The sequence below is a fragment of the Dendronephthya gigantea genome, unplaced genomic scaffold (genome assembly GCF_004324835.1).
Source record: "Dendronephthya gigantea isolate DGI-Jeju-01 unplaced genomic scaffold, DenGig_1.0 000159F, whole genome shotgun sequence".
Taxonomy (NCBI): Eukaryota; Metazoa; Cnidaria; class Anthozoa; order Malacalcyonacea; family Nephtheidae; genus Dendronephthya; species Dendronephthya gigantea.
Genome location: NW_021163169.1, coordinates 223955 through 247302, shown reverse-complemented (window position 1 = coordinate 247302; position 23348 = coordinate 223955). Strand labels below are relative to the sequence as shown.

Sequence of the window (23348 nt, the reverse complement as noted above, 5' to 3'; positions counted from 1 at the left end):
AAAATACACTGCAAGGGGAGAGTTGAAATGTTTACAAACAGTTTTTCTTGTGCGAACGATTATGTCAATCATGTGATCAGAGTCTATATTCCAATAAAAGAGGTTGAATTTCAGTCTCCGTAGTAATTAAAAAAACTAATTATGTGATGATGCAAGAGATTCCATTGACTCTTCCATTGGTAAATTCAAATTCGGATGCTCGCATGCATGATATCATTGAAAAATACACAAAGGAATTTCCCCGATACATCGCACAGATAAAACAGTTTTTTGGACGTTTACCATTAGATAGAATACCGCACAACACTGTCAACAGGGGTTATTCTAAGCTGGAGTTGCTACCGCTTTTTGAAATTGTACGTAAATTTTTGGAGAAGGAAATTAGTAATAATTGTATATCTACAGCTACCCAAATATTTTAAATGATTTCCATATCCAGAAATTTTCTTACAATTTCAAAAAGTGGTAACAACTCCAGCTTAGAATAACCACTGCCGCACAACTTCATATTCGCTTTTGCATTCGTATTAATACCACTAAATGAATTTAATGCAAGAAATGATTGATGTTATAGATAATATAATCATAAGTATATAAAATTAAACCTCTTAAATTACTGGATTACGTGCCTCACTACGATTTATGAATTCTGCTTATAGATTTAAAGGACATGTGCAATAAAAATTAACTCTGTCTTATTCTAAAGAGACATTCAGTATAATGCAAAATCCGTTTACAGATTTGCTTTATCGTTCTTCGTTGATAGAATATTCCGCTCATTTTTAACAATATTAATGGTACATTCCGCCATCTTGGATGTGTATAAACATTTTTGTTATGCATGACGTCACAACCAGCGTAATTTTTTTAGTGTTTCTCGTGTCTTGTAGATCATGTTAAATACTAAATCATCGATAATGTTTTTAATTTACTCATACGCTTGCTACTCATACGCTTTGCACGCGTTTATGATTTTTCCCTGGTTGCGACGTCTTTTAATTAGATCTAATTATAAAACAAGATGGCGGAAAACTCGTTAATTTCAGCCTAGATATTTCAAGAACTAAGCAAGATATGAAAATTTAATATAAAACTTAACATATAGTTTTTAGAGTTCTTTTAAATAAGACAAACTTTTTAAGACAATTTCTTATTGCCAATATCCTGTAAACGTAACAAACAGTAAAAAGAATAATCTTTCGGCATTAATTATTATAAAAAAAATGTCATAAAATTTGAATCTAGAAATTTTACAGGCGTACATATATAGCCTTAATTTGATAAGATTCTTCCCTTTTTTAAAAGTTTTCTTTCATTAGGTAAAAAAGGTTCAAAAGCTCTAAAAGTTCGCAATATCATTGATGAAGATTCGAAGTGAACCATCCTTTTCGAATACGGCGTGAAAACTAAGCTTTTTCTCTAGTTCTTTACTGTCGGACAAGATGCCAAACTCTTTTATGAGATTCCTGACAACTTCGAGTTCATCGGTTTCATACATTTCTATCCCATCAAGCAAAACGTTAACTTCCGAATACAACTTGGTAGAGGTAAAGTTCGATTTGCACTCACAAATAAACAAAGTTCCAGCCTCTCTTTTCAGAACTGGCGGTGATAAGCAATAAGCTGGATTTCGTACGAAGAACTTTGCATAATCTCTTGTGTTTAAAACGGTCCTCTTCTTCACATTTCTCCCCGCAGTATGCCGTCGTTAAGCATTCCTCACATTGTTTCAACTCCGATATTTGAAAGCATTGAGAACATCGAAAAGAGGAATAATTTTGTTTCATCAATCTTTCTTGGTTGTTATATTCTCTATTTTCAGAAGATTTAAATCGGTTTTCTGCAGAATGGGGGCCATCAGAATGAAAGAATCCCGGACCAAAATTATCGTAAAATGTATTCAATACAACCTCCGTTGAAGAATCTCTATCGATTCCATTTGCATCACGAACACCTCCAAATTTGTTACGGAAAACGTTATTCATCAAGATATTACACCGAAAATTGTCCTGTGACCAGATTCCCCATGCCTCATTGTCATTAATCTTGTTCTCTATTAGCTCAACTTCCGAATTCTTCACAACTATACCATTCGCATCATTTTCAGAGATTTGATTTCGCATGATAGTTACGTCTTTGGATTCTCCAGTGACTAATACTCCTTCGGAAAAATTGTTATAAATGTGGCAATTGAATGTTTCGCATTTCGCCGCCTTAGGTCCTATAACCAAGCCAACCAGTTTGTTGTTATATATGCGACTATTTCTCACTATAAGTATGCCATGGTTTTCTACAACGATGCCAGCACCCATATTATCAGAAAATGTGCAGCTATCGACAACCCATTTAGCTAGTCCTTTTTCAGCACCGTCTGTTCCTTCAAAGTTTTCTGCGCCTTCACGGATCAGACTATCAGCCTGGCAGTTAGTAACGCCCTTCGCTTCTCCAGTGACTATTATTCCGTCGGAGGAATTGTTGTAAAATTGGCAGTTGAATGCTTCACATTTTTCTGTTTTTGGTCCTATCACCAAGCCAACCGTTTTGTTGTTATACATGCGACTATTTCTCACTGTCAGTATTCCTTGGTTTCGCACTTCAATGCCAGTACACATATTATGAGAAAATGTACAGTCATCAACAACAACTAGCACCCGGCCTTTAGTACCATCTGATTCTTCACTGCCCTCTGGTCCTTCACATATCAGCCCACCAGCCTGGCAGTTGGTGAACTTACACCTTTGGAAGATAGTTTCACCACGAGAAACAACAGCTGCAAATTTGTCATCACATGAGGTAAAATTGCAGTCAAGGATTTTAACACTAGAACCAGTATGACAAATTATCTGACCTCTAGCCAAAGAAAATAAGAGATTCACAAGTATACATTTATCACAAAAAACCGGAACTTTGCTACCATCGATCTTAAAGGTAACTTTGCCTTTTGGAAGTTGTGCACCAATAATGGTGCAGTTTTTAACAGGCAGGGAAGGCTCGGTTTGGTTGGCACTAAGAGGAGTGATTAATTGGTTTTCCCTGTTCAAAGAGTACTCTTTTGACCCCAAAACTATAATTACATGACAGTCTTGTGAACTGTTTGACCTGATTGCTAACTCGAACTGTGATACAGAATCACAAATGCGAATTCGCTCTTTTAGACCTTTGAAAGTTTGTTTAAACGGTTCGTATTTGTCAAAAATGCAAGTATCATTTTCCAAAAGGTTATAATAATGAGCAAGCGCTGCAGCTATTTCTGCACCGTCTTTGTCGTCTTTTCGAACCAGTGACAAAGCCTTTCTAGAATAACCCTGCCAAGAAAGTGGACATAGTGATATATATTCATTTGAATTTCTCAAAGCGTCATCAGGCTTGTTCAGTTTGATGAAAGCTGAGGCACGGTTAGTCAACAGTAAAGGATCGAAAAAATTTGTGTTTCTACTTCTATCAATAGCGTCAGTATATGCCTCTAATGCCTTTACATAATGACCCTCTTTGAAATATTCATTTCCTTCTTTCCTAAGTTTTTCGATGCATTGCTTCAGATCATGCGATTTCGAATCGTCTGCAATTCCACCTTCAATTGCTAGGCGAGCACTCAGAGGGGGAGCGCAAGAATTTCTTATTACCATTTGCAATCGTTTCGGCACGGGAATGACAGACACAGAGAGAGATTCTGATGAAAGACGTTTCTTTACTATCTTGTACTCTTCTGAAGGAATCCAATCTATTATTCGGTAAGCAAGATTCAGAGTTCGCTTAGCTTCAATGTGTTTTGAATTTACACTGAGATAAACAGCACATTCATGAAAAATTTCCGCAGCTTCAAAAACAAAAAGCGATTGTAGATATTTTAAATCAAGATTTTCAAGCAGGATTTCCATATTCTGAAAAAGATGAAAACCGTGATGACAAAGTTTCGACCATAAATGGTACTCAGAATGGCTTTCAGGAAATTCCTGCTGTGCGATGTCAGTGCGACCAAGCAGCGCTCTTGGTGACTTCACCCTCTTACATTTGAAAAATGCGAAAGAAAGCAAACGTACAGAATGACTAAAACTCTTTGCTTCGTCTTCAGGGGTTAGATTTTCTCTGACTAGTTCTTGAACTAATCGATGGGTGCTGATGGACTGCGCATGGACATACATGAAAAGTGAAAAATCAGTCAACAATGTAACGGCTTGACGGCGGTCGAATTTCTTTTTCATGTTATCAGCAAATTTTTGGTGTTCAATTGGCGGTTGACCGATATTGACTAGCTCTTGTTCGATCTCGTCCGGATTGAGGAATGCATATGCATTCATGAGTAAGGTTGCATTTACGCCACCTGGTTGTTGTTTAATGTGGTTAAGGTTTAACAACCATGTTGTGTTAACTGCTAGACGTTCGGGAGATTCATTTTCCGATAATGGCTTTGCTTTCCTTCTTCCCAAAAGCTTCAAATGTTCAGTGTTATATTTCTCAAGGTAATCAGATATGCTGCATCCGATTGCTTTAATGCAAGCTCCGGCTTGCTCTAATGCCAGCGGTAATCCCCCAAGTTTGTCGACAAGACTTGTGGCATCAGGCTCTGTGTGTTCATCAAGTGTCAGCCCAGTACGGCGAGATAAGAATTCCTTTCCTTCTTTTTCTTCGAAGCATTTCAGACTGAGGCAATGATCTTCGCGAAGATTTAGATGAATATCTTCCACGAGCACACTTTTATTTCTTCTAGAAATCAAAACAAGGGCTGCCGTAGGGCAGTCTCTGGAAACCAGGCTAAGAAATTTCAAAATATTGGAAGAAAGAGAGAGTTCATCTAAGCAATCCAAGACGATTAAACATGGTTTGATTGTTTTCCCAATTCTGATGATGGTTTTCGTCAATGTTGAATCGAAGTTGTCAGTTGAAGAAGAACCAATTTTCAGGGCAATTTCATTGACAGACTTTTGAAAGAAGGTGTCGTTTTCCGCAGAGAACCAATAAACACCGCCACTGTAAAACTCCTTCATTTTATACGCATACTCAGTTACCAGACTAGTCTTACCAATGCCTCCCAAACCACAAACTGCTGCTATTTTGAATACGTTTTCTTGCTCTGGGTCGTCAGTTTTTAAAATACGTTCAAGGTCTTCAAGTTTTTTATCTCGCCCGCAGAAATATCGGTTTTTTTGAGGAGCTTTAAAAACATAAGGAATTTCTTCTTCTTGTTTATCTTTCGATTGTTCAAGGTTTTCTATTCTTTCCGAGTTTTCGGCTGTAAGTTTTTCACACTTTTCAAGTCTGCTTTCCAGCTCTTCTATTTTTGTCTGAAAACTTGATTGAACGTGTTCAAGATGCTTAAGTATTGTTTTCATCTGAAGGTGTAGAAAACAAGGTATCGTTTAATAAAAAATCGATAGCGACAATGACTAATGTGTATTGATTTCATGGCAAGAGCACAAACTTAAAAAACCTGTCACAGTCACAATTAATTTTAAGCTATATTGGTTAAAGGATATCGAGCTTGCTAAGCAACTCAGGGAACGGAACCTTTCCTAAAATTTAATATTGCTTGCCGAGTGCTTACAATTTAAAAATTCTGGAAGTTAATTTTTAAAACCGCCACTTAAATTAGTATAGATATTATATTAGTTTATCATAGTCATAGAGTGCTATTTTCATAATTTTTTATGGATGATGAACCGCGTCGATAACCATGCAGTTTTTTACCAGTCCTCATCAGTGAACTCTATACAACTGGAACGATAACTCCTGACAAACATTCCTATTTAGCTTGAAGCCAAAATAGTTTTCTGAGTTTTGAGACGAAATACTTGATGCCAGACGTTGGGCTGTGTGTCAAATTAAAGCTATTGAAAAGTTACATTTGGTGTGGAAATTTTAAGACTTGAACTGCAAAGGAAATATTAAAAAAAACCAAAAACAATTACAAATCGGAAAAAACCCAGGAAATTTTCAATTATTTTTTAGATATTTCTCTTTAAGCTCAAGTCTCGAAATTTCTACACGAAATATAACTTTTTAATCGCTTTAATTTCATATACAGCTCAACATTAGGCGTTAAGTATTTCGGCTCAAAACTCAGAAAAAGTAAAAAGCACTGGCTTCAAATTCCCCCCCTGGGTTATCATTCCAGTTTGTTTACAGTTCAATGGTCCTCATTCGGAAAATTGGGATTACATAAGAATTCACCGGTTCAAGCGGTATATATACCAGAGTGTAATCTAATAGTCCTAGCAGGGGTGGAAAATTAGGTTTGGAGTGCTTAACCGCAAGGATATGAACTCTACAAAGGCAACCCAACTCACATCTGGCGTTGTGGGCTTTGCCTTATCGCAAATAAACGCACATAATCATATAGTTATAAACTTCACATTGCTGAACAAAAATTTTTGGGCAAAACACGTGATAGAAATGGACCAAAAAATCAACACATGCATTGAAATACATTACGTTGTCAATTGAGCCTGATATGGCAAAAAACAATATTGCAACATGTAATATTACAGTTTTGATATTAACAAGGAAATGGTAAATTATATAATTAAAGGTGGAGTTACTTAAATGAAAGATAGTCTTTTATTTATAATGGAGAGTGCCCAGTCTGTAGATCAGACGCATTTTGTTGCCAGACACTTTACCTCTGTTAATCATCGTGTCACGGATATGAGAATTCCAGCCCTCTGCCCATCTTTGGTACTAACGATGCTCGTCAACGACAGGAAATGCGTCTCATCCACAGACAAGACACTCCACATCCTTTATCCGCTCAATGCTTCCTCGATTGTTCGCAATTTTTGGCTTCCAATCAGGCGTCTCTTTGGCAACGTATAATCTATTCGAATATGTTTTGGTTTTTTCTTTCCTATTGGTCTATTTTTATCACGTGTTCTCCCCAATACCAATCATATGTTCTCCCCTATTTACAATCATACGAACCGGTCGAAGGCCCCCAGGTCGTGAAGTGTTTTCGTCTAATTTAGGCAGTTGTTATACCTCATTTGAAGTAAGGGGCTGTTTACATGAGCGCGGTTACCCGAGATTCAACAAAGCGTGAGAGGACTTTGAGGTATTGAAATAAGTCTTTATGACACCAAACAAGCACATGCTATTGTTGTGGTGATTATACGACTGCCAGGATCATCTGCTCATTTCAATTCCTGAAAATCATCTCTTCATGCTCCGTTGCATATACAGACATATTCCATATTTGGAAGTAAATTTAATACATATGAGAAGAAAAAAGACACACTCGCCTGTTTATCATCTTCGGATCTCAAAGTCTCAAGTAATGTCTGTAGTTTAGCTAACAACTTTTCCAAGGTCTTCCTGTTTGTCTCATCATCAGATTTTTCAAAAGACAAATCCAAGCCTATGTTTAATAGGGAATAACTGTGTCAAAGATACAAAAGCATGCATATATTGTTAATATTAGTCGTTTTTGTTTTAATATTTATTTAGAGTGCAGGAAAAACCTAGCCTGTGTACATGGAGCGAGTTATCCCGGGTAGGCGAGCTAAAATGCGCATCAGATCAAAGGGAACATGTCGCAGTGCTCGGAAGCTTTCGTCCGATTCGATAATGCTTTTCTATGATTTCTAAAGAACGAAGCTATGTCATTGGTTGAAACACAAATGTATTGTGAAGTTCAGCAATGAAAATCATTCTTGCGAGGAGTTGCGACACTCCCCGATCAAAGGCTTAACCTGATTAGTCTTTATGCAGTTTTCACCTGGCCTAGCCGGGTAACTCGCTCCATGTAAACAGGCCCTAAGCCTTCTATTAAGCAATATGAGATGCATTGCATGGAGATGCTTACGGGAAAAGGTTCAAACATGGCCTTAAAACATAAACCGTAAAATCGTCGGAACCACAGACTTCGAGCACTGTTCGCAAACCTCTAACTAGTTTGAGCAGCTGTTTGGTGAAAAGTTTTATCAACCGTATACATACTTGTATAAAATGTTGTCTCCTCAAGCATTTCAACCATACGAATGAAGCCTATTTATTTTTTAACTGTGTAAATGAAGCAATCTGATTGGCTGAGAAGCGTCTCATAGCGGCCGGAATTCTGCATCCGGCCCGCTGTGAAAAATGTAAACAAAACGACAAAACTAAAGCAACGTACGGCTAAAATGTGTGAAAACCTTTCTGGAAAAAACCAAAAGGCTGTTAAAAAAAAAAAAAAAACATCCCCGAAAAACTTCTTAGTTTCGATTTTTACGCCTTTTTCAAATCTAGTACAACTACCATGATAAAAATTTATTTACTGATTGATTGATTGATTGATTGATTGATTAAATTAATTTATTGATTGATCGATATATTGACTGATTGACCAATATATCGATCTATTGATTAATAATTTAAAAGAATATTATTGTGTAGCAATTAATTCTGGTGCGAGGTAATAAATTTCCTAAAATAGACTTCACTAAAATAATATTCTGTTGGTTTAATAACAAAGTAAGAAAAGCGTGTACAATAAAAAAATAGATCGCAATTATACCTCTCCAAATTTCTAGACGATCACACAAATCTTTCTTGGTATCTGGTGACAGCTTTGCCGTATTTATTACTAAATTTTTCATTCCTTGAAATGCATCATTGAACATTGGCGGTGTCCATTTCGAGAAGTTACTGTGAGCCCACTCGTTTCTGATGTCTGATCTTACATTCTTTGCGTCTGCCGCAGAAGACGCAAATGGTGATGCTTCACATAAAACCGTCAAAACTACTGATAAATCCATGGTTTCGTCAAAACCAGTAAACTTTGCCATAAAAGGTTGGACAAATAACTTTGCCAAACACAAATTACTTTTAACTTTATAATCATACGTATTCCGTCTGGTCTTTGGGATCATATTATTATAGTTGATATTTTCATATTTTAGCTCGATCTTTGAAGGTGGTAAATTTTTTTTATGCGAGGAATAAACTTGCTTGTCAATATTTATTCTACTGCATAGAACATTATACCATTTTTGGAGTTCCGTGTCAAGAATGTCTCTTAAGGCAGGTAATAGGACTACGTTAAGACAAATTCCAACCACAACCCATCTTTTAACCTTATCATTCACATCTAAATTGTAACTTGGGCTACTTGGCCGTCCCTAAAAATCAAACATCAAAATTAAGCCTGGTTATATTCTAGCAATTTATTTATATAACTATTTATACAATTGAGTTCAAACAATCGTTGTTGAATTACCAATTAACAAATCATCACCCCATATTATGACCTGTCACTTTGACGACATGCTGCGCTTATTGCTTGCATCGTCATGCAAGCTTTAGATACTGTTTTAGATACTGTGTCGCAACATTACAATTTTAGCCTGAGCATTCGCAAAATCAATCGAGTTTTCCAACTGCTGACAAAAATTGTTATATCAAAGATTACAAGATTCGTCAAACTATATTCTGATCGTCGAACTGCGCAGTTCATGATCATCATCAGATCATGAGGGTTAAAATTTTAAAATCATGTAGGATTTATTAATTTACTAGTAGCCAGTTTCGGTTTCTGAGCCGGAAATCGCTATATTACCTACAACATACATATATAGGATTTTGTTTGACATCGATGACAAAATTCGCTGTGCTAAAGACAGCGACGTCGTTTATACTCGACATTGCAAGCATTGTAGCGATGATTCTCATATCTCGGAAGTGACTGCTGTAAGTAAATCTCGATCGCTGACGAGAGAATATTTTATACACAATTCACTTAATTATAGAATTTTTTACCTTGAAAAGATTAATTTGCGAGAGCAAGGAATAGATAGGTGAAAAAATCCACCAGAAAAACGCACGTATATACAATTCAAACATATTGAATTGAAAAAATGATACAGACGACCATTGTACGTGTTGTTAGTTCTGAGAGCTGCTGGAATTTAACAATGACCTCAGCATGACGCAAGCGATGGCGTTAAAATTTTGACGCCCACGATTTCCGTTTTCGATACGAATCAGTTAATATTACGAATATTGCGAGTTTTGGATACTATAAGACATGGAATTGATTTCCGGGATTATTGTATATATATTATAAGGAGATTCTCGTATAGTGTTGCAACAAATTTTGTGCGTCAACCCTGCGCCGTAATAAGCATTGAAAGGCTGCCTCGAACGTTTCCAAAGGCTCAAAATAGAGGTTGAAAGGAGTGACTTAACTGTGTGTCTTCAAAGCCATGATTTATTTCGAGCAAATAAATAAACATCGCATTCTAGAAACTTTCATTTTCGACTAGTAGCGTAGCCATCCAGAAGATTTGTCCGGCTATGCCAATATTTTATTCACTGTATAAACTGATAAATTTCTAAAGAGATGAATAATTTTAATAACTCGAAATTTACATAGCGAGACAAAGTCGTCAGGCTGGCAACGCCATTGTTTCCGAGTCGTCTTATTAACAAACTCGAAACTTGAAATTTAGGATACAGCTATTTTACAATCTAAATGAATTAAGAAGCCTAACATTCGAGGTTTTGTCTAAACTTTCAGGTTTCAACTTTTGTTTTGAACAATTTTCCAAAATTGTTCTCAATCCACCCTGCCCAAACAAAAAAGTCGCATAAATTCAGTTTCGTTCGATAGATTACGACGCTTTTTTAGAAGCGATCGTTTTCTTTTATCTATAATAAAACACTCATTCACTTTGATTTTAATTTCAGCCCTCTTTGAGGCTATGTCAATTTCCTTGGGCTGAAAGCTTTATAATATCTGCTGGAGTAGTATAACGCATGCGCAAAGCCTATTCGTATAGCCAGGAAATGCGCAATATACGGATTGTGCCAGAGCTTCTTTTTTCTATAGTTTTGCTGTACTGAAGAAATTTGTGTTTTAGACGAAATTATCAAACTCCAATATCTATATATATCTTACAGTATCTATCAAATATAATGTACAGAATGTACTACTTCGACCTTCGTGACGATGTCATTGGATTACGATTTACATGTCATCTTTCTGGTTAGGCTACAAGGTCAAACGGGCCTTGACTGTCGTCTTACGCAATCTAAATACAGATAACACGATTAATAATAGATAATATTATTACCGGATATATATTATGCTATCACAATTGATGCAAAGTTATATATTATAAGCAACAAATGGATCTTTTATTGTTAGAACTTCTCTTCCAAATATATCAACATGTACAATTTATGTTGTTTAAACTATGTTCAGCGGCGTAGCCAGAACGATAATTGGGGGCCTATATTAATATATTCGTGATACGCAGGATTAATTTCTTTCCAAATCAATTGTCTTTACAGTCTGTTTACATGAATATATGAATATGGACACCCCCACTTATCGATGCTGGCTACGCCACTGACTATGTTGTTGTCCAGGTTTATGCAAAAAATGGTTCCTTTCTCGTCACGTGTCTAATGTATTTTAGTCAAATTTACCAATGGCATTCGTCTTGCTAAGCTCATCAACCATTAAAAATATGTCAATTAAAAAATTGCTATTGGGTGCAAAATACAACAGACATGTGACGAGTAAGGTATAATTTTTTGCATAAATCTACCTCAACATACTAGTTAATGAGTTGCATTGTAGTTTCATGTGCTCTCCAAACCATGTATATTCTATTTAACTGTGGGTAGATTAACTGAGTAAAGGTTTTTTCTGCAAAGTCACCAATGAAAAATTGAATTTGCGACACTTGTAAAATTAATGAAGAAAGCTTGAAAAGGTATCACTGTACAAAAGTAAACCTGAAAATAACAAAACCCACACAAAATGCGCACCTGGAAAATTTATCTTTAACACACCACCATCGCGGTAGAGGTGGTAAATATCCCAAGCTGCTCCAATAAGAAACATTAAGCCAATGATTCCCAAAATTACGAAGAAAAATTGTAGAGTTACTTTCGTATCAAATGTATCCTTAACATTGTCAACAATAGAGCCATCGATAAGAGAATAATCATACGCGTACTAAAAAAATAAACTAAATTTTAAAGCAGGTAAAATATATTTGAGGCCCTTTCCAACGATAATGAGACTCACTCTCTCTCGACGCCAACCAAAGCGCAAATCGTGAAATTCCTTTTACAATGAATTAAAAAAAACTTTCTCAATTAATCGCATTGTAAAGCATTCATTTTAAATATGTAGTTGCACAGTTTTTCAAATTAAGAAGTGAGAGACCATCATCTCACTGGAGGATGCCACCGATTGGGGTGCGGATAAATTCGTAGAAGGACGTCGAAAATTGCTGTATGGGACTGCATCACTTTTAACAATTTTCACATCCCAAATATAAAACATTGCACCCCCCAGAAAGTCTAGGTATATGCGCATCTGAATGTGGAGTAAAACTGTGAGATGTTGTATAAAATACTATGATGTGGCTGCAAATGGGTAGAAATTAATATTCCTATATGATTTAGGGTCTATTGAAGGAATACAATTTATAACAGTTTTATTTGATGTAACTCTGCAATGTAGCCTGATTAGCCACATTCTCGCCTCCCGCTAATTCTGATAGTGGTAAAAAGAGCCTTTTCCCCATTATCAACGTTTTATCTGATTCTCTTACCTTTGAACTGAATCTAGATGTCATTACCTCCAAGCATGTATAGAATTCTACATTTTGAATTATGGATGCTTCAGCATGAGACAATACCATTCCAATCTGGAAAGATTTATCCATTTCCTTCACGATATATATTTCACGAGGAGACAGAAGAGACACTTTATCTGATTTTGACATAAGATAAAGTAGATCAAGGTAATGTGGAAACAACAGACGGTCTATTTCTTTGCTTCTCAGCGCTTCCAAAGCAAGTTCAACTTTTGGAAATTCTAGAAAATTAAAAGATTCTTGGTCCACTTTTCTTGAGGGAATTTAAAGATTTGGAGAAACTTGTCTTCCGGTAAACCCAACTTAAAATTAAGTAAAATAGCATTAGTTCCCAACTAAGCGCGTTTACTGCGCAGCTACAGACAACTTGACTCATTACCAATAACAAATAACTGAATTATTTGCAGCTTGCGTGATTGGCTTAATTTATTTCCCGGTATAGCTATTAGCTAGCCACTCAGGGGCCGGTTGTATGAAAGCCGGATAGCGCTATCCACCGGATAGTGATTTTTCCATCGCTCTAAAATCGCCCCGTTGTTGGCTGAAACTTTGATTAAACCTTATTGTTCCTAAATTGAGGATCCTCTTTAATAATTGTTGCTTCCAAAGCTAAAATTTTGTTGCTTTTCAAGCATTTTTAAAACGGTTAAAAAAATCACTATCCGGTGGATAGCGCTATCCAGCCTTCGTACAACCGGCCCCAGAAGTATAATGCTGCTATTCATAAATTATTTATTTAACAAGTAAATAATATATTATTCAACATTTAAGAAATAGAAAACATTTTCCGCATTTCTATACAGTTTTAGTATACACCGACTATTGTCTATTACAAATCCTACATTCTGATTGGCTACTCAACCATTGTCTATTCGTGATGGTGAACGTTTGGGAAAAATTCGCTCGCGCGACCGTATAAAATTGAATTAATTAAATTTGTCTAATTGTTAAAAAAAACACGCATGGGAGTTTTGGAGAACGAGAAATAATCAATAAATTTCGAGTTCTCCCAAACTCCCACAATGTTTCTATAACTATATAGAAACAAAGGAAAAAATATTTACATTTCTTTTATAATATAACTCAATAAAAAGATTTTGTACAAATATTATAATTCGATTCAATTATAAATTCTCATTACATTACTTCGCTTGTCAAGCTCGGCAGGAAAATTCATGTTTCTATGCAGTTATAGAAACACGCTTCTTGACCAATCAGCACGCGCGTACTATAAATGTTATATTATAAATATATATTCAACAAATAAAAGTATTTCATTTTTACCAATGATTTGAGCTCCAAGGTTCAGTTCCGCCTCTACAAATTGTTTCATATTGACTAATCCAATCTGACAATAAATGAAATAATTTATTTATGAGGAGTTATAAAATGTTCAAGCGGAATAAGGTCAAGTGAACGATGTCTTTGAAGCTTAAACGAAGTTCCACTTAATGAGACAAGGTTTGCTAGCGAAATATTTGCGTATTAGTTTCTTTCGAATTTTAACAGCATAAATAAATTAGTTCAACTTGACTGTTCTCAATTGAACGGAAAATATGACAATATTTCGCTAGTGTACCATTTCTCTATACAAGTTTAACCTACCGTAGATGATTTTGTCCGTGATTTGCCTAACAAAATAATTGACCTTTTGCATAACAGACCAACTCTTAACTTAGACTATGTGCACACGGTAACGTTTTCGAGCGTTTTCATTTTCGTTTTCACGCCAAAACGGTTTCAAACACCGTCAATTTACAATAGAAGTTGAAGCTAATTTAACATATTAAGCATATTTTCCCTTGGATCGTGTGGACAGGGCGTCAAATCGATAAACTGAATAAAAACGATTTTGAAAACGCTCGAAAACGACGCTCGTGTGCACATAGTCTTAGGCGTAAAAAGAGCATGCTAATTAACTGACTTTGTAAAATTGCCAAGTTTAGCTGCGAAATGTTGTAAATTACGAAAAATATAGCCAAACAAATTTTGTATACTTTTTTATTTGGCCGGAAGTGTGTAACTAAATTAGCCTTTCTCACGATGACGAATATGCCGTCATTTTGGGGGTACTTTTTCAAAACGGTAAGAGCTCTTAACGGCGACTGTCTTTAATTTTAAGCTGAATTTATTCTTGAGATGGTCTGTTGATTCTAAAAAAAATTGCTCTTCATGTTGTTATAATTTTTAAACACATTTGAGAAAATTGAAAGTACCCCAAAAACGTCATCGTGAGAAAGGCTAATTATATAGTTATACACTTTCGTCTGTAATACAAGAGTATATAGAAAATTGCCTAATTCGCAAGGCTATATCTCCCGTAATACTTCACATTTTGCAGGCAAACTTGACATTATACTAATTTTAGTATTCTCTTTTTAGCTTTGGTGATTTATTTTCTTGTTACCTAGATCATAATTGGTCTATTATCCTAGTTGTCCATTCCAGGTGCAATTTTAGAGGAGTATAAAGATACTGTTTATATAACCCTGTGATATAATTGATTTTTGCAACTTATCTCAAAGTAATAGTAATGATTGAAATTCACCTTCTTGCCCACTGTCTGAGCGTTTTTCTTTATTCTGCTTTCAGTAATAATAGATGTTGTGTTGGCTGTGAACAGTGAAAGCAGCACCGCTCCTGCCAGTATCCAGATAACGCAAAGAATACGAGCAAGGATTGTTTTCGGCGTTTTGTCGCCGTATCTGAAAAAGAAAGACTATAAGTAGATTTCACTATGTTAAAACGAATTTTTATAATGTCGATACTCAACCAGGTTTTAGATTTCTTTTCATTTGAGCAATTAGTTCCAGGTGGTTGCTCTGAAATCAAATTAAAAATGTCACTTCCCGCGAAGCTCGAAAGCTTCCGAGCACTGCGGCATGACCCAAGATACCTCAAACAACCAAATGCAAAGTAATTTTGTTATGATGAATCTGTAATGACTATTTTTAAGCAGAACGTATTATAAAACAGAAAACAAAACTAATTTTCAATTCTAATCTATAATAAGAAAAGGAATTCAAGCGACAAAGATATACATCATTTTAAAATAAGCCAAAGTTTCAGCGTATGGCAATTTTTTATAGGTAATTTCTACATGCATACTTGATAATGATACAACCTGCAAAATTCTTAAAAATAATAGCGAGGTCATGTAACTCAATGTACAAGACACTCAAATTCTTATACTCACCCAACTGTTGTCATAGTGACTAAGGCCCACCAAAAACCATCAAACATTCCTCGAACAAAAGGTTTGCGGAATTGTTCGGAATTATAACAGTGTTCCTAAATAGAGGAATTTTTTGACATAGTAACCTCGTTACCATGATTTTTCTACGATTTAGAAATCACGAGTTTAATACTGAATAATGCATCCCATCTAATTCTTATTGAATTGGGGTGGAAGAGGATTTTCGTGAAAGCGCATTTCTGTATCGGTGCATATTAGAGAGTTATTGAAAACTGTGACATAAGCAGCTATATTACTACCGTTGCTTAAAACGTCTGCGGACGGTATAATCCTTTACTGGAGAGGGCTTTTTTTGCGCCTCTTGTCCCTCCTGATAAACGACAAGGGTGCCATGCAGTTGTCTCTGTGTGGAAATCGAGCCCTGTTGTAAAGCTAATTTTTCAGCTTACCCGGATGGTGATTCAGAGTAGCATAATCACAATATTAGTTGCATATAATATACACCTGAGTCATATGCACTATTACGGCCTGTGTCACATTTTTTATCATTCGTTTAGACCTATAGACGCTTGTAGGCTGACACATAAATGCGGTATCTAAAATATGAGTAAGCATGCACTACGCTTTACTTTGACCTAGACTCCTTTTACGAAAACTTACTAAAAACCAACCAACGATCCCAACTGCCCAGGATAGCGACAGAACCAGAGCAAAGATTGGCCACGATGGAGTAATTATATCAGACGCAGATATATCCAAGTGTGACTCACTCCTCAACATCACAAGAGCAAACCCGGGTGACTTTCGTAACTTTAAGAACGGAACTTTGTGCGAATAGACTTCTAAACAGAAGATACATATATTGCTTTCCAAAATCGAGAGCATGTTTCTGGAAGTGTCAAAAAATACTCAAATTATGCAGTATGAAATATTAATTAATTTGGTATTGTTTGTATGAAACACGCATTATTAACAAATATCTTAAATATTAACAAATGCTTTCAGGGATATGTGTAAGCGGATTTTAGATATGAATATTTCACTGTCTTTCAGTCTCAGATTATAGTTTTGCATGAGGATGAATTTCCACTTGCGGAGAAATAGTTCGCTAGCGAAGTATATGCGTATTTTCTTTTCAATTGAGAACTGTCATGTTGAACTAATTTATTTATACAGTTAAAATTCTGAACAAAATATGCAAATATTTCGCTAGCGAACTATTTCTCCATAAGTGGAAATCCAGCCTAAAAGCTGGTTTGCCACTAGCGGATATTTTTCGCGCGAAGCGACTTTATTCTTTTTTATTTGAGTAATTTGTTCCAGATGGTTGTAGTTGAGAGCTCACAAACAAAAGTACAATGTCGCTTCGCACGAAAAATATCGCATGCGAAAATAAAAAAACCAGTCCCGCGCGCGAAATTCACATTGAAAAATAGTTTGATGATCGATCAACAGTGAAAACCCAATTATCCCCTATGGCCACAGTCCCTTATTTTAAATCAAGGATGTTTTCAACCACTAACGTTAACAAAGCATAAATTTTCATAAATTGATCACAAACGACAATAAACATCACACTCTATTACCTAAATCTTTTTTGGTTGTAAACTCAGGAAAGTAAAAAACCAAATGAGATGTATTCCGGATACCGTGGTGGTGTAATATATCTTCCTCGACCAAATACTCAACCGAAGCATTGACGAGGGTAAAATTCAAAGTCATTCCTGGGCAGCAAGCTTCGACGGCTTCTGACAGGCATCGATAAACGATTCCTTGTTTTTGAAGTTCATCGTTCGCACCATCGTGACCCAAATAGAGCTCATAAAATTCATTATATCTCACTTCAACTCCGGATATTTTGTTGCATTCCTGCTTCGGAATCAAAGGCTCTCCGCTTCTGCTGCCATCAACACCATGTGACCAGAATAACAAAAACACTGATGTCACTATCACAAGCGACGCTTGACCTTCTCTCATCCTTGTTCGGTCTACATATGTCCTGTGGAGTTAAAATTATATCGCGTTTCAAATCTTGATTATTTTTTAATCGAATTCACAATGATAACGGATATTAGATATCTAAACAAACCATGGAATTAAATATGATAAATATCTCCCCAAAGGCCCAAACCACACGAAACGTAACAGCGTTAACAGCTTTCAGCCTAAAATTTCTACTTTCTATGATTTGATTACGTTGTCGTCAGCGATAGACTATACACGACTGAACAGGTGAAATAAACATGACAAGTGTCTGTGCTAATGCAAGCGCTAAAATTGATCGCATTTCCGTTCATTATGTACAACTGTCATGCATAAAGTGAATATATAATATAATCTACATGATAATTCGTACTTTGAAACGAGCTGTTAACCTGTGATACCTACTATATTATAAGGCTGGTCTCAGTACTACTTTTCATAGAAAACACATTTCTTATCTCATCGGAAATATGCGATTTTAAGCCGCTTGTAGTAGCTATAATTATTGCCGCGTGTGTGACGGTCGCTAGGATAAGTTGTCTGCATGAAAAATTGCTTCAATTGTTATCAACTGAAAGCAAAGTACACTATCAATTAACATAATACTACGTCGGATAACCTCAACAATGGCTAATTTGAATACTGAAATACACCCGTCACCCGGAATATCATAAATCGGCTAAAATGACTTGTTTACGACATTTACTAAGTAAATATGCCAAAATCAATCTATAGATCGACGCATGTATAAAGAAAACTATGCAGCATTTTTATCTTTATGATGTATAATGTCACAGGACGAAAGAAGAATATCAATACCCCTCTGGCCGTGTTTTTATTATTATAATTACAAAGGTTATTATGGAAAATTGTGGGAATAATTAGTCTGGCGATCACGAATTGCATCACGGGATCGTCACTTAACGTTTTTCAAATCTAATGGATCGTTTTTTCAAAATGTAGATGAAAATGTAAGCAACTTTTATAAAAATGTACCCTAAGCACCAGAGAAACGTTGACTTGAAATTATTCATTGAGATAAATTTCTCACCCAACCAGAGTTCATACGGAAAGCAATACTAATGGACATGACGACGACAAAAACTTAAAATTGTTATTATTTACGGCAGACCATAATTAAGCGAAGAAGGGTATCTTTATCATTTACGTGTTTATACAGCCTAAATTATACTTTAAAACAAATTTATAGTCCGTAATGTGCGAATTAACTCCCTCCCAAATACTGAACGTCTATATTTTATGCAAATGCCCCTAAGGGCCCTGTCACACGGTGGAATTTCGAATGGCTTGCAATACAATTATACTTTTGCGAGTTGTGAACTTGGCAATAACGTTACAATCCATGGACGTTTTCTTATACTTGCATTTTGAAGACTCTTTCACTAATTTCCATCTCTTAAAGGCAGAATTGCAGATTTGTAGTGCAAGTACGTGGCAAGGAAAATTGCAAGTCACCTTAATTGACAGTCGGGTATTCAAATGCATAAAATAGAATATTATACTTTCGTGTTAGAAAACCTATATCGCTATATGGGTCACCTATTTTCAACCCAGTCGTCGTCAACATGGAGACTACCTCAACCTCAACCTCAACATAGTTAATAGTTGTATTGCAGTTTTATGTGGTCTACAAATCATGTATATTCTATTATTAAACTGTGACAACATCAACAAAGCAAGAAGCGCTTCCACTCAAACTGTTGAAAAGCGCCTATGCGTGCATTCCCACATGTTTATATTAGTGCGTGTTGATTTGTAATAAGATCAACCGTGGAATATGCAGATGCGTTCCGTATTGGCCCCAGGCTGGCAGATATTGAAACTGGAAAGAGTGCAGTCTGGACAGAAAGCGAAGTTGGCAGTTTTAAATCATCTTATATGGTTCATTTGCTTTAAATTTAATTAAAATACTATAGTTACATGGTTCCCGTGATTTCTGGCATAATCTCTGTGTCACTTGACTTAAACTTGTCACTTCACTTGACTCACCCAATGCTATCATGTATTAATAATCAAATATTTGTTTAAGGGAATGTCAGGAATGAAGCTTTCGAATGTGCCTGAGAATTTTGCTATAATACTAGTTGCCCAGATTCTTTCACACTTTTACATTTTTCGTAAATACTATCTTAAATTTACATGCATGTCAAAAAAGGTAATACTGTTATGTTCATTATATTTTTAGAACAATTATAACGATCTGCAGAGTGGAAATGATGGCCGCGGGGTCAAAAGACATCTATGCATTTATCAACATATCACAAACCCCCCGTGCGTCTCAACAACAATTAGTCCTTAGCAATGAAAAGAATGATTTCAATAGACAATAGGGGGTACTTTTTTAGGGACACGCAGTACAAATCCCTAATGATAGTTCACATACCTCAACTTAGAACACAATGGAGATATTTACCTAGAATATTAAAATGTTTCTGTATTCTTCTTTTTCCTACAAACACCAGTGCCAGGTTTATAGTCTGCCTCAAGGTCAATAAGACTGGATTGGGATGAGGTCATATATGAGGTCATATAGTACGGATATATGTATCCGTACTGAATAAATCTACTAGGTTTCTGTGTAAATCGCTTTACGAAATGTGTTTGTATGTATTAATCTTGGCTCCGTATATATATTTCCTTTGACCGGTACCAGCTAAAAAATTCATAAATTGCATTCACATCGACCGGTATTGTGCTTTCAGGAAGTTATTATTGATACATGGTAGTATATTTATTTGGACAAGACTATTACATATCTTCGCAAAATTGGCTGATGTGCTAATTGTAAATTTATTCAACATTAGTTTGCTTTCTGCTTTAAATGACACCAAAGAAACAGAATAAATTATTGCTTTCTACAAAAGTAGAAGTAAATTAATGAATTTAAAAATTCGTACGGCTGCTCCTTTTTGTGATCAGTGCCTCATCTACTCTGTATTTTATTCCAAAGAGCGGAGCATTGTTGAATAAATTACAATTTAAAAGCATATGCACCCAAGCTCACGACTGATGCGTTTTGTGATGCTATTGCTTATAAGTAATCTGGATGGATGAAATCTTTCAAATCCTAATAATTCATATAGAACAGCGGTAACCACGCATAAAAAAAGTGATCATAAATTTTAAAGCTTTCTTAAGGGCACAATACTGGCATTTTGCGGACTGGCACTTGATTGCTTAGCTATCAAATTATTTTGGTAATCGACAACGATATATTCATAGTAGCTAATGGGTTATCATCAGTAATTACCGGGTACCGTTAACTGAAATGCATCACCTTTACTTGGATCGGGCCCTAATACAATCTTTTTGATTTCATATGATGGAGTGACAATTTTGTATTCTAGAGGCCAACCACAGTGGAAAAAATAAATATGATCACTTTTGTTTCGGCTCAAATAATCCCTTCCGCCTGTATCCTGTGATATAAGTGTATCGAACTACAGTTTACAAGGTCCTCAATTGCTAATTGTGCCATTTTGGGGGAAAAGTTTGCTAATCATGGATCCAAGTTTCTTCAATTCATTAGGAAGCGAAATTCAAAATTACTTATATCTGAGTTTGTTATTTGGATATTTACATATTTTAATTAAGACTGCCTTCAGTTGGTATTGGTACTGCCGTCTTTTCCATATTAACGAGGCTTGTTTCAAGTGTTGTGGCGTATGCTCAACTTTATATTGCTATGCGTAAAATGAGTCTTATTTAGGTTATTTTCATGGTGAGTGAAATCTTCACCAATTCATTTAGCATTTGCGAGGAATATGTCAAAAATGTCGGAGTGTGGCTTTTCACAGATTTTTATACACGACTTGCATTTAATAGAATTCAATAGCAATATTTAGGAGTCGGGCTTGTCGATCTGTCTAAATAAAGTTCTTATTCTTCTTTTGCTGTGGATTTGGTAGATTTTTGTTTTGAATTCGACATCCAACCTGTGACACGTGGGTGGAAAACATGAAGGTGTATTGCGGGATCAAATAACCTCTATAATCAGCGCTTTCGGACCGTTTTTGTGTTCACGTGTATGTTGACGCGGATAAATATTTTAACGGAGAAATACTTTTGCCTATTCAAAAAATCCCGGCATCGTGTAGACAGGGCCATAATTGATTTAAATGTAGCTGATAATATAAATCGTGCTAATCCTTGTTCCGTAATCACCAAGCCTGAAGCCCTACAAGATGCAATGTATATATAAATACAAACAGTAAAGTGCACACAATAGAACTGAGTTCTAAAAGGGGTAGCATTCCTTGTCTACTCCCTTCTCCGTTTGTAGTTATTCGGACCTAAGGGCTGAAGTCAAACCTCCGGTATATCCAATGAAGTATCCTAATGCTTCGTATATACCGGGTAGTATTTAATTTTTAGGTAATTTGATTTTCATCTTCCAAGAATTTTGCAAGAGAACTTTCCGCGAGTTTATTTGATTTATATACTGAGCAAATCTTTGTTGAATTTTTTGAAATTTGGAACTGACTAGCAGTAGAAAAATAACAACACAAATGTATTTTGTTCTTAAAAAAAGCTACTAATATTGAATGTTGTGCTTGCATGTGCATTCCTATTTCCTACCACGATACAAATAGAAAAATTTCGCACTTGAAATACATACAGTAATCAAGCTTGGCGCTTTGTTTCAGATATTGAATTGAATCAAGTAAATATAGTAGTAGAAAAATATCGGAGAAAGAAAAGCTTAAAATATGCCTAGATAACGCACACCTGGAAACTAGCAAGTGAGAATTTAGCCTTTTAAAGGAATAAGTTCAGTTAATTCCGCCCATATTTCTTTAGGTAACTTTTTAACAAGTTCTTCGTTATAACAAAAGCGATCTTCATATTCAAAACCAGGGGTCACAGCTTCTGATATTAATGCAAATGGTATCTCATTTGGAAACGTTTTACACTCATTTCTTTCAGTCATTAATCTAGTTGCTTTCAAGTAATTACCGGGTACCGTTAACTGAAATGCATCACCTTTACTTGGATCGGGCCCTAAAACAATCTTTTTAATTTCATATGATGGAGTGACAATGGTGTACTCTAGAGGCCAACCACAGTGGAAAAAATGAACGTGATCACTTTTGTTTTGGTGCAAATAATCCCTTCCACCTGCATCCTGTGATATAAGATAATAGATTACTGTGAGAGTCTGCCTTTTGTTTCCTTCATCATTCAAGATTTCGTGATTTGAACGGTACGTTTCCCGGAAGAATCCACCTTCCTGCGACAATGGCACCAGATTCAACTGCTGTTTTAATTTATCCTTGCGCGAAGTCATAATTGTTTCAAAAGTTGATATTTTTCAATTTTCGTACTCTCTGAATTGGAAAATAAGTGTAATATAAATGTAAAGTATTCAACATATATTTTCGGTGCTATGGGGGGCAAATTGTGGTGAAATTACGGGCACTCTTGTGCTTAATGTGCTTCATGATGTGATGCTACTTGGCTCTACATCGGTGATTAACCTTCTCAGTTAAACTGTGGTTAAACAAGGGAGAATTTCGTTTTAGACCAATCAGCAAGTTTGTTTACATTTTCAGTAACCCAAGCCG

At 35.7% G+C, this 23348-nt stretch overlaps 3 protein-coding genes across 5 annotated transcripts; all 3 read right to left on the bottom strand.

Moving 5' to 3' along the window:
* Window positions 1-1199: 1199 nt before the first annotated feature.
* On the bottom strand, window positions 1200-9857 carry LOC114537535. The gene is made up of 4 exons (XM_028558583.1): window positions 9727-9857; window positions 8486-9089; window positions 7233-7348; window positions 1200-5330 (listed from the first exon to the last, which is right to left on the bottom strand). The coding sequence occupies exons 1-4, from the start codon at window positions 9808-9810 to the stop codon at window positions 1566-1568; spliced, it is 4569 nt and encodes a 1522-aa protein (XP_028414384.1). The 5' UTR covers window positions 9811-9857; the 3' UTR covers window positions 1200-1565.
* Window positions 9858-10357: 500 nt separating this feature from the next.
* LOC114537528 lies at window positions 10358-17905 on the bottom strand. Of its 3 annotated transcripts, XM_028558574.1 has the most exons (9): window positions 17870-17881; window positions 17367-17779; window positions 16441-16622; window positions 15781-15875; window positions 15133-15289; window positions 13869-13932; window positions 12540-12805; window positions 11746-11935; window positions 10358-11000 (listed from the first exon to the last, which is right to left on the bottom strand). In XM_028558574.1, exons 2-9 carry the CDS (start codon window positions 17755-17757, stop codon window positions 10969-10971), a joined length of 1377 nt encoding a protein of 458 aa, XP_028414375.1. In that variant the 5' UTR covers window positions 17758-17779; window positions 17870-17881; the 3' UTR covers window positions 10358-10968. The 3 variants fall into 3 exon arrangements, with proteins under 3 accessions (XP_028414375.1, XP_028414374.1, XP_028414377.1); XM_028558573.1 differs by having other exon boundaries at window positions 17367-17905; XM_028558576.1 differs by lacking the exon at window positions 17870-17881 and having other exon boundaries at window positions 17623-17691.
* A 4629-nt stretch (window positions 17906-22534) lies between these two features.
* LOC114537544 (uncharacterized protein YML079W-like) lies at window positions 22535-23071 on the bottom strand. The gene has a single exon (XM_028558593.1). The coding sequence runs from the start codon at window positions 23069-23071 to the stop codon at window positions 22535-22537; it is 537 nt and encodes a 178-aa protein (XP_028414394.1).
* Between the last annotated feature and the right edge of the window lie 277 nt (window positions 23072-23348).